This window comes from Electrona antarctica (assembly GCF_951216825.1).
Source record: "Electrona antarctica genome assembly, chromosome: 3".
Taxonomy (NCBI): domain Eukaryota; kingdom Metazoa; phylum Chordata; class Actinopteri; order Myctophiformes; family Myctophidae; genus Electrona; species Electrona antarctica.
This window is the reverse complement of record NC_136808.1, coordinates 33788951-33801037: the sequence shown is the minus strand read 5'-3', so window position 1 is coordinate 33801037 and position 12087 is coordinate 33788951. Positions and strand designations below refer to the sequence as shown.

The following is a 12087-nucleotide window of genomic DNA, read 5'->3' as shown; positions in this document are numbered from 1 at the left end:
CTTTTTTAAACTTTCTTGTCTGTTTGAACAAAAGCTATAAGAAAAAATGAATGTGAACAAAACTCATGACACAGAATCATTGTTGCATGACAAGCCACAGGGGAAATATTAAACTATCTTTATTACATTCAAATTCAGCTATTTACAGGTTTTTTTGTAATACTGACCAACAAATCAATTCACACGGTTATTATTATTCCGTTTCTTTGTTTCTTTTTTTAAGATAATGAACGAACAAGCAAACAAACAAACATAACTGCTTTGTACATAGGCTTTCTTACACAGTATGCTGTTGGCATCTGTGCTCCAGAGCCAAGCATGAACCAGTGGTCACTTATTTAGATACAACAGTAGATCTGCATAATTATACAAGCATGAATACTAGAGTCTTTTACTTTGGACCAGATTGAAGGAGAGATTTAAACTAAACAAATGTTACTGAATAACCTAGGCAGAATTTATAATGGGGGAGGCTGAGATTGTGTTACTTTCCTTAGCCACAAGAGGGCAGTATAATAAAGAGTGTGACGCTGCATTGGCCTGAAAGCATTTCTTGTACCCATTTTGTTCTTCTCCATTGTAGAAGACTGTGAAGCCCTCCGAACAACTTGTATGAGACATGGCCTGCTGACAACCAGTCATGACACAACAGAGCAGTTTTTACACATTCATCTCTCATAGTGCTAATTCCGCAAGTGAGATGACAAGTTGAAACGAAAAGTTTTATTTAGCTGGGGCCTTGGGACCAAAGTCATGCTGGACCCCAACCAACATGGACCCTGGAGGCTAGCCCTAGAATGGCTCTGTTACATACATTGCAAAGTATTGACCAGGGAAACACAAAAGTTTGGGTCACACAATTGACAGGTGCCTTGCGATAGGTGCTGGGTAATTAATCACACCACCTGCCAATTGTGTGACCCAAACTTTTGTGTTTCCCTCAGGGACGTGCTGGCCATTGGGAAATTCGGGACAACTCCCGAATGGCCGGTCCAGTCCAGGCCGGTCTGGGCCAGCCGTTTTTTTTTTTGTATTAATAAAATAGGCGCGCAGCCTTTGGCCGCGCGCCTAGAGGGCCTCCGCAACTCCACTTCCCGGGCTGAATTATGGGCCCACCACGTCCCTGGTTTCCCTGGTCAATTGGTGATGACGTCTGCGGTAAACAGGACGTATTCGTAAAATCAGTCCATCGATCATTCCGGGCCCCTTTGACCGGAGAGAAAGACGTCCGTGTGCATCTCTTGAAAAAGTGGAGATAATTGACTAAATACACGTTTTGTGCCAGAACGTTCACATGGATATGAAACATAGAGGACCATATTTCACTCCACGTCTTTGGAATTATTTAATGGGTGAGTACAAAAGGAGCATTTATAACATTTAGGCCGCCAATTTTGAACCCGAACAGAAATTAACCTGGGTGTTCTATGGCTCAGTATGTGAAATACTGTATCAACTGTATGAAACAACAAGAGCCATTCTAGGGCTACCTGGAGGCATGCCATCCCCGCCCGGATGTCATTTTAAAAAACCACCGCCCCGATCTGCCAGTTAAAATGAAGGCGATCCCCTCAGGGTCCAATAATGGTTTATCTATCCTATCCTAATAGAATCAAAAGGCTTGCAGTCGATCCTTATTTCATGGGAGGAGAGTACTCCATTGAGTCTCAGATATAATGATTCATTTTTATAGTGTGTTTTCAGGGACCTCAAAGTTGGATACTACTTCTAGTTACATTTAGTTGTAGTTACTTAAGTTGTGAGTGGAGCTGTGCATCTGTTTATAGAAAGCCAATCAGAATGCAAACTAAATTAAACGAACTAACGAATTAAATTAAATCGCAGGGCATAGTTTTGGGGGCTGAAGCTAAGGGGGTGTGGTCCGCTAAACCTCGTTCTGCTGGGTGAGGTCCTGCTCTGACATGCTACTGAACTCGGTGGAGCGGGTGCTCATGCCCAGGTATTGCTTCAGGAACTCGCTGAATCGCTTCTGGTTATTCCACTTGCGGGCCGACTTCCTCACACCGATGAAGCCGCCATAGCGCTTCTGGAAGGAGCGCCCCGCCGGGGAGACCAGCTTCTTGTAGCCGTGTCTCCCTTTCAGGAACCCGCCGAACCGTTTGGACACGTTCAGGCCTGCTGCTTCGTCGTCCTGCTGTTCCCCCTCCATCTCATCACCCTCTTCGTCCTCCTCCTCCTGCAGAGCTGATAGGGCATTCAGGGACTTGTAGGCGGAGTCGAGCTGGACCTTTCGACTCCCCAAGCCCAGAGCCCGACTGATGTGGTCGAATCTCTGCAGGGTGAAGGGGTTTAGCTCCGCGTCCTCTTCCCCTTCTGGCAGAATGGTGTCCACTTCCTCCTGGGCTCTCTTCTTCAGTGCGGCGTGCTCCGCGTAGACGGCGACGGAGGGGGGAGGCAGCTCGGAGGTCTCGCGACAGACGTCCCACGTGAAGGCTGGGGAAATGTTGCTCTCGCACTCGATGAGGCACACCTTACACGGGAGGAGACAAGAGACAAGTTATCATTTACAGTTTTCACAGGTCCTTGATGATGTAGTAGTTCAGTGCCACAGCTGGCCCTAAAGATGCCCTAATGGTTTTAGATCATTGTTGTCCTGGCAGTCTAACATGCACAATTTGAACATTTGCCTCCAATGTATGATTACAAAGGGGTGTACCTCCCATGGTGAAGCAAATTCGCATAATTCTGCTCTGTGTGGAGTTAAACTTTAGTGGACTTTGACTGGGCTTCATCCAATAGCAGACAAGTATGTGTGGTTGACTCAACTTGGCCGCCATTGTCTGTAGTTTTCTTAGTGAGCGGACATCCACTTCTCACTCGAGAGGACTACAAACCAGAACATACATCTATGTATCACATTCTGAACCACCCACTTTCAGCACAAGATAGCCGAACGTCACTCCTTCTGCGTTTGTTTGACCGCAACAATGTCACCAAAACAAATGAATGTATGGTCAAGGTGCATTTGCTGAAGATGATTAAAGTGAATTGGATTAAGGTGAAAGATGCTATCTAGTTGTTTACAAGTTATTTAAAGGGCCCAGGACGGAGATGTCCGTCCGGGTACTTAGTTCGGTCTGGTGCCCGAGAGATTGATAAAAAACGACAGAGATTAATGATATCAAAACCGGTCGCATCGCTTCATTTAGATGTTACTATGACAGACACGAGTTAAATTTCCTTGACTTGGTCAGAGAGGAAACCCTGGAGATGGGAATCGGATGTACACGCACATGCGCGATTGCACGCACCACGCACGCACACTATTTATCCTGGGGATTCAATTAGCCAATGCAAATTAGAAGTCCAAATGCCGAGAGGGCAACAAGGGTGAATCACAAAGGGCTGGAGGGGGGGGGGGGGGGGGGGGGGGGGGGATTGTGTGTGTGTGTGTGTGTGTGTGTGTGTGTGTGTGTGTGTGTGTGTGTGTGTGTGTGTGTGTGTGTGTGTGTGTGTGTGTGTGTGTGTGTGGGAACAATAAGAGAGAGGAGAGAGGAGCGGAAGAGGAAGGTAGTGGTGGTGGTGAAGGAGTCATTGATAGAGAGAAGGAGCAGAGATGTAGGGTCACATGAATGAATGAGGAGAGGGAAGCATACAGTATGAGAGCCTTCTTGGTTTGTTATTCAATCATCAAATCTAAAGAGACCACATGGAGGAGAGAGAGAGAGAGAGAGAGAGAGAGAGAGAGAGAGAGAGAGAGAGAGAGAGAGAGAGAGAGAGAGAGAGAGTGACTGAGTATGACTGAGTGAATAGAGAGAGTTAGTGTGCGACAGGGAGCATGTGTGTGTTTGCAGGGTCCATTACATTAAGTTCTAATGAAATCAGAGATACCACATCAAACCAAACTAACTATGTCCCTTGGCCCATTAGATCTCTATATTGACCAGTAATTGCTTCCCTTTTAAAGGGACAGTGCATCGTAAGAAAGATGCACTGTCCCTGCCTGTCATTATTAAACATAAAAGGGTTCATGTGTTTGCATTAATATGAGAAAGACTTGGTAGTCATTTCATATTACATAATTATGATCAGTTAGTAGTTGCTGCGAGAGTGAGGTCTAGCCAACACCAACTCGGGATTCCTGGATCCCTCCACAATTTCCTATCCAACATCAGGTTCTTGAGCTCTTCAGTGTTGTCAGCCAAGCTGTCGCGCCGCAGCATGTCTACTACATAGGTGGTACAGTACGCTTCTTTCCCCTCCTGGCTTTGCCCTGGGTTGGCTCCCACAGGGTCAATTTACCTGCCTCAAGTTCTGGGTGACCACCGTTTCCTGTCTGGCAGGCAAATACCGTGAGACATCTGAGACAGAAACGATACTGCCGCTGTTTAGATCCTCAAATAAAATGATGTGCTGTGCGGCACATCGAAAAGCAAGTGATTAGAAAACAACCTGTTATGTCTTCATTTATATTCCTGAACCGATTATATGACCAAGGTCACAAATCATTATTCATAAATAGCATTTGTTCGTGAGGTGGTCCAGCCGGCTCCATTCACTGCCATGTATTCATGGAACTTCCGGTTCAGAGGTTTGCCATCCATGAAAGCGTCCATGAAAGTGTCATGGCATATCCATGACGTCAGCGTCTCTTCCTTCTGTAAATAAATTACTTGCCCGGAAGTAGGTTCTGTGTGCTTATGTTGCGTTCGCTGCCAGCGTGAATGCACCATTAGAGCCTATAGTAGAACAGACATTGCAGCTGACCACTCACCATGATGTTGAAGTTGAGTTGCTTGGGTAGAGTCCTGCTGCAGGAGAGGCAGTCGGCCTGGCAGTCGCCACAGTGTCCCGCCGGCACACACAGCCACAGCAGGAGCACAGGGAGCAGAGGACTCTTCATGGTGCCACAGTCTGCAACACAGAATAGGGTGGTCAATTGCTCGAGAAACAAGAGCCATCCTTAGGTGATATAATGGTTATGGGATAAAGGCCTATTCATGCTATAGTTTTAGGTGATACGGTGACCACCGAAACAGTGGTCAGTAAAAACAGAAAGATGTGTACGGGCGAGCGGTAAGTCGCTTATCACCGCGGTGTGACGTCATGTTGTAGTTTTCCCAACCACCATGGTGTCACCTTATCACCTCAAACTGGAGTATGAATAGGCCTAAAGGGCCTTGCAAACGTGAAGCGAGGAACGCAGGCGTTGTTGTCTGGATCAACACAGGTCTCCTCCAGGTCTGTTGAAGAGGGGTGCAACAACGCAAGCGTAAAAAAAAGCTAAACAGAATCCAGGTCTGGCGTAAAAACGCAGGTCTCATTGAAAATGAACTATAGGCGCGTTTTATCGCTCCCCGTTTGCAAGGCCCTTAAGGCTTCATCTTCTGTTAAAATAGGTATAGGTTGCGCTCATCCAGTCCAGTCCCTTGCTGGTGGTGCTGGACATAGATAATACCATTCATCACCTGACGAAGGCCAACAATGACCCAAACGTCGTGAACCTGTAAAATGTCAGTGTGGAGAGGAGCTGTGTGCGGACTTCTCGCCATCATCTTCTCTTAAAATGTAGGAAATTTAATGGATTCAAATTCCTAATCCTAAACAATATTTAACTGTACTTTTACTGTCATTTTGTCAGCCAACACTGAACAACGTTTAGAGTGAGAGAGATGGAGAAAGTCGTGAAGAAAAGTTGGAGTTAGGAGTGGGAAATCGTTTGACCTTGGAGCATAGAATAGAGGTCTTGGGAATATGTCAAAAACACAAGCAATGTTTTCGTCTCATTAAACAAGCCCATTTGTTCTCTTAATTGGTGCCTGAATTAACGCCTCCAGCATGAAACAGGCACACTGACAGTCACTGTGTGTCATAGCACAATTATTACGCATAGTATACACATAAACACCCATTCTCACTCACACACATTCACGTGTAAGCATGCATCCAGCCAAGCACACACAATCACACAATATCATGCTCGCACGCACGCACGCACGCACGCACACACACACATGCACACACATGCACACACAATCATAGGCTACTTAGGTTCGGTGAGAGAATAGGTTGTCGTTGTGGTACCTTTTGCTAATTTCACATTACATTTAATTATGTCCCTGAAATTTGAATTAATTTGGACTGCTTAATGATTGTGATTTAATTGCAATTCCTTCCAGTCACTTCACCAGATAAAACTTTTTTTTCCCCTTAGAACCCATTTCTAAGATTCAATTTTGTAGTGTTTCAGTTCCAATATTGTCTGCTGTTTTTGTTTAGTCTCATCACTTCCTATTTGACTGGTTTATCTTGTATCCTGTAAGTGTTATCATCACTCCTCCTGAAGCCATGGGCACTGCTTCTCCTGTCACGTCCGGACGTGACCGTACACAGACATGATTTCAACAGCTCACAACATGGTTGACAGATTTCTTTTAACAGCCAGCCCACAACTTCGATCAAAGATTTAGTGTAGAAATTAAACCAGTGTTGATTTCGCCGACAGACTGATTTCTGTCCGTCGACTATCTTTTTTTCACAGACGAAAACTAAATAAAAAATAAGATATGACTGTGACACTACCAGTCTGGTAACTGCATTTCTATTCTATTTCTATATTGCGTTTCGTTTAATACGTGTGTATGAGGCCACAGTCTCAGGCCTCATACACACGTATCAAACGCATGTTCTGTGTTCTGTCTGTGTTTGATGGCCGCCTCAATGCTTTTCCAATGGGAGTCACATGGTTTGACCAAAGATTTGTGTTTGATTGCTGATTGCTGCTGCCCCCCCCCCCCCATGCACAAATGTTTGGTCAAACCATGTGACTCCCATTGGAAAAGCATTGAGGTGGCCATCAAACACAGACAGAACACAGATCATGCATTTGATTTGTTGGCGGCGCCAACCCCCATCTCTAAATATTTTGTGCCAGGGACAAAGCAAAGATTTGAGTTAAAAATGGTTTATATATATGCAAAATGAGAGAGAGAGAGAGAGAGATCTACAAGCTCAGAGCGGCACGAACCAAATGTGCATGTAACATTTCTCAGAGTTAAATGAATACTGTGGATTTTACTGCGTGTGTGTCCTCTGGCTGTGTATCCTTTTATAGATATGCGCACGAGAAGGCACATTCATCAACATAACGTACTTACAGTTTGTGCATCATCAGATTAAGGTAAATGGATCATCTACCTCACTGTTTCTCAGCAGATGTTTTTTTTTATTTGTGAAAGAAAAACTGTTTCCATTGCAGTATGGCAGTGGTTCTCCACCAGTGGTCCGGGAATCGCCAATGGTCCTTGAAGGGGTTCCAGGTGGTCCCCAGCTAAATGATGGAGAGTTGGTAACCAAATAGACCCAGGTAGATCTTTAACTTTGAGAGCATAAAATGAAAGCAATTTTTATTTTACGCTCTCCATTGTTGTTAAACATCTGCATTACTTAATTTAAAAGAAGTCTACACAATTAAAGAATGTAGAAGAATTGCTATTTTGATCAACACGTGACCTGTGTTATTTCTCCTAATGTACCACATCATCAATACAGCTAATCCAACGATAACAAAATAAATATCTGGTCTTTGGTCTGACAGGCTAAATCTCATTAATTTTGGTCCGTGGCTCAAATGCTGAATACATAATATCCTTGATATGAAGAGGGTTGAAAACCCCTGGTCTACTTTGTCTATGCAATCTGGGGGCTGTAGGAACAGGCTCATCAGCTGCATCTAAGCATGAATAAAAGGTATGTCTTGCCTTCTACAAATTAAGATAATATTTCAGACACTTTGTTACAGTATGACCAACAACAACACCACTGAAACTGAAGTGATTCTCCTTATTAATCATCTAATGTTGGGTCGTGCTTTCACAAAGCAAATCCTTTAAAATGTATGAGTGTATGAATTTATGTATTTGCATTCTGATAAAGAACAGAATTATAATAAGAAATACTTGTATTGCTTTTCTGTGAATACAGCACTGATGACAAGCTCTCATACGCACGTACGCATGGCATATTTTAATGTCCTTTTGATTGTTAAAACCACAAGCCATGAAGTGATTCTTCCTTAGTAATAAATGCACTTTTATATCTATGGCCAAGCTTTGCTTCTCTCTCCCGGCACGTCTTTTTAGCAGACCTCCGGCCACCGAACAAAAGACCAGCAGCCACATAATAATCACTAACAGCCTGAGTGATTTTCTTATTTAATGCTGTGGTTCTGTAATAGCATATGGGAAGCAGTTATAATACTATATTCTGAGGGTGAAGTGGAGGGAAACTGTAGGAGCAGCATTGTTGCGGTCTGAGTGCTTTTATAAAAGCAGCTTTATTAAGTTAAGAGAGATCGTGGCAAGAGATAATGCAGCTCATTAGAGACTTAACAGAGACAGGCTGAATGGAGAGAGAAATCAGATTTAACTGTGAAGTATGACATGAAATACTTTCTTCTTAACTCGGGCATGCAGTCACTAAGACCTGTTTAGATGCACTGTTTTAACCCATTAGGACCTGAGGCCCATACAAGAAAAAAAGTCTTCTAAATCCTAACAGTTTTCTGCCTTTTCAATAACCATTTAGAATTAGTCCTATTTTCATCTGAAATTGTCTTAGTCTAGACAGTCTTAGTCGACTAAATATCAAAATCTTAGTCTTTACTCTTTTAGTCTTAGTCAACAAAATGAACACTGATTCAATTTACAGTAATAGCTAATAGAAAAAAAACTAGTCTGCATCTCCAGAACCAGCATAGAATACCTGGAAGAACAAACCTCGTACCCATGCTTTCTTGCAAAAGAAAAAGGCTGAAAAAGGTCCTTCAGTTCCCTTCCCTCCCTGTCAAAAGGGAAGAATAATCATATCATATTCCATTTGGTCTGTTGATTGGATTTGATTATTTCTACAAGTTTGGGCTATTTATTCAAAAACTATTTTCTCAGATAATGTCCCCTTGACATCACTCCTGTGTTTCCCTGGAGAATGTAAACGAGAAACGAACAGTCTGGCACCAGTTCTGCTTATTCAAGAAAAGGACCGTGGTCAAGCCTAACCCGTGGTGGAAAAAGTACCAATACTGCAAAAGTATTGGCATCAAAATGTAGAAAGTAATGTATGCATAATGTCCCATTTCAAGTTTTCAAATGATTCAAATTCAAAGATTTTGAAAATAGCAGATCTACAAGCTCACAATGTGCCACATTGAGACCCAGCTTGTTGAAATGTATATAGGGCTGAATTGGTTAATGTATGTTTTGTAATAATAATCAAAGCAACTATAGTAACTGAAATAAATGTAGTGGAGTAAAAGTACAATATGGTATTTGCCTCTGAGATGTAGTGGAGTAGAAGTAAAAGTATTGCAAATTGGAAATGCTCAAGTAAAGTACAAATACATTAAAATTGTATAGTAACAGTTAACATCTGTGAAAGCATCACTGATATATCGCCCTCGACCCATCATGATGTCTGTCAGCTTCTCTCCAGGGGTCCTGGATGACCCAATTACTTTGCTTAATGAAGTGATTAACCACTAAATAAACCGGTTAATTAAATCATTGAGCACCGCTGATGTGCTGAGGCAGCTCAGATGAAGACGCGAGACAGAGTCCAGTTAGATTTATAATCAAAGACCTCTTTGTGGTTATACATAGCATTGGTTAGACATAGTATTGGTCCGGCTGGATTACGGTTGGTGAGGGGTGCGTTAAAACGACCGGATTAAGGTTTGTGAGGGGTGCGTTAAAACGACCGGATTAAGGTTGGTGAGGGGTGCGTTAAGGGTTGGGAGAGGGTTAAGGTTAGGTTTAGGTGAGCTGCCCCGTGGGAGGTTAGGGTTAGGGTGAGGGTTTGAGATATCGGACCAATGGTATGTCTAACCAGTTCCTCTCCAGATAAAAAAGTGTTTTTGAGAACAACCGCTTTAGGAAAATTGCTCCCTGCTAAAACCTGAGAAGAATCAGGCAATCCATGCCTGGTCATGCTGGACCTCCAAAAGGCTTTTGACACCGTAATTGGTTTTGATAGCACATCAGTGAGCTGGATGCAATCCTACCTGGAGGGGAGAGAACAGATGGTGGAGGTGAACGGAACACTGCAAATCTTTCAGGTGATAAGATGGCCACCAACGTAATTAAAAAGTCAACCAAAGAACAAGATTCCTGTACAGAATCCCGACACTGGTCAACAAAAACACCTTGAAGACCAGGAGTACAAGGTTTCATCGACTATGCATGCACCTCTTGGTACCACAGCACCTCAAAGGCCCTTAAAACAAGGAATCTTACAATGGGTCTGGTCCACAAGATTCGCTACACCACCAAGATACCCATGTACCTGTCTAAATACTTCCTTAATGTCGAAGTCCACACCCACAAAACCAGAGGGAGATCAACAAATGTGCAACGCAGATGCCCTACCAACAGCCGTTAAGACATGTCTTGATGTTGACATTCTTAACATCCATTCACCCTTGACTCCTTCAAAACCGCTCTCAGAGGGCACTTACGGACGGCTGCAATTCGAAACTGGCCCCCGTAAATAAAGTCTGAGTCACACCCCCCACCCCCCTTTCCCCTTACTGTAGTTTTTCCCTTTTTACTTCCTTTATATGACAGTTTCTTTTTTATAGAAGTGTATATTTGTACGTCTCTAAATGTTCTGATAAATTGAAAATGGTGGACCCTGTCGTATTAAGTGTAATGCCTAATCATGGTGTTGTCCACAGTAACAGTTTTTGAATTGACTTGTTTTTTAAATGTACCCATTCTGCATACCGTGAATGGAATGTTCAATCAATCAATCAATCAATCAATCACACAAAACTCACTCCAAGCAGTCCTCAGCAACTTTTACACTGTTACCACTCGTAACCATTATTCTCTTTAGTAGCTTTCTTCAACACTGTTTTATTTATTTTTTATTTATTTTTTAATTCATCGAGGACTGGGAATGTGAGATAAATTGTTCCAAAGAGGGAGCTTGACTTAAAGCCGGATTATTCACGCATGATTGGTCAGAGTGGTGTTCTGCATTCGATTGTAGCTTTTCCCCCCTTTATTTTATGAAAGCTTATGTTTAATTCAAAATAAGTAATCACAATATTGGCTATTTTTGGATTGTCATCCACCAGAACGTACTATCAAAGTAATTCTGCTGCAGAGAGAGAGAGTCAGCGACTTCAAGTTCCTTGTGTTCACGTCACGAGGACCGCTGACCTCTCCTGAGTTGAGCGCGCCAGTCACATGTTGAAAAGCAGTGGTGGAATGTCACTAAGTACATTTACTCAAGTACTGTAGCCTACTTTTGAGGTACTTTTACTTTACTGGAGTATTTCCACATTTCAATACTTTTACTTCTAATCCACTAGCTACATCTCAAAGGCAAATATTTTGCTTTTGCTGCACTACAATTATTTGAAAACTTTAGTTACTAGTTACTTTGTAGATTGTAATTATTATTACAAAACATGCATTACCCACTTCAGCCCCACTGTGTGCATCATAGAGCTATTAGATCATACATGGGCAACTGGCGGCCCGGGGGCCACATGCGCCCCCCACCATCACTTAATGTGGCCTGCAAGTTAATATCAGGATATATTATTGATTTGATTTCAGCTGTTACAATTCCAAACATGCAAACCTGACCCACTGTAATTACATGTATATATGTAGCTTAATGACCAGTATTAAAATGTTTTTGTCTTTTTTACGTCCAATATATTTGTATTTAGTTCATACAGTTAACATATCTATAACTAAATGCACTTGAAATTAAATAAAAAGGTTACTTTTCAGGATTCAAATTCAAAAATAGAAAAGAAATGTCAGGATTTCAATTCAAATGTAGCCAAAATAGCTGATCTACAAGCTCAAAACTTTTGACTGACGTACGTACAGACAGAGACATGGTGCATTTGATAGATATACCGTGTGGGCATGTATGGCTCTGTATTGCTACAATTGTCACGGTCACAGACTTTTGCGTCTTTCGTTGTAGAGTCTAGGTCTTGTATTTGTATATGTATGTGTATATGTGTATATGTATGTGTGTGTGTACCTGTACGTTCTTGATCCTATGTCGTCTTTCTTATGTCCTCATGCTTATATTTTGTTCACCAGT

The 12087-nt window shown here is 42.5% G+C and overlaps 1 protein-coding gene across 1 annotated transcript; it reads right to left on the bottom strand.

Moving 5' to 3' along the window:
- Positions 1 to 103: 103 nt before the first annotated feature.
- Positions 104 to 4872, bottom strand: pnoca (prepronociceptin a). Its single transcript, XM_079497556.1, has 3 exons — positions 4736 to 4872; positions 1491 to 2491; positions 104 to 779 (listed from the first exon to the last, which is right to left on the bottom strand). Exons 1-2 carry the CDS (start codon positions 4862 to 4864, stop codon positions 1886 to 1888), a joined length of 735 nt encoding a protein of 244 aa, XP_079353682.1. The 5' UTR covers positions 4865 to 4872; the 3' UTR covers positions 104 to 779; positions 1491 to 1885.
- Positions 4873 to 12087: the final 7215 nt, after the last annotated feature.

What these genes read in the sequence shown, in the direction of transcription:
- pnoca (XM_079497556.1), bottom strand. Translation starts at nt 4,864, where the DNA reads ATGAAGAGTCCTCTGCTCCCTGTGCTCCTGCTGTGGCTGTGTGTGCCG. An exon ending in AACTCAACTTCAACATCATG is followed by an intron (nt 2,492 to 4,735) that starts GTGAGTGGTCAG and finishes CTCCCGTGTAAG; the next exon opens with GTGTGCCTCATCGAGTGCGA.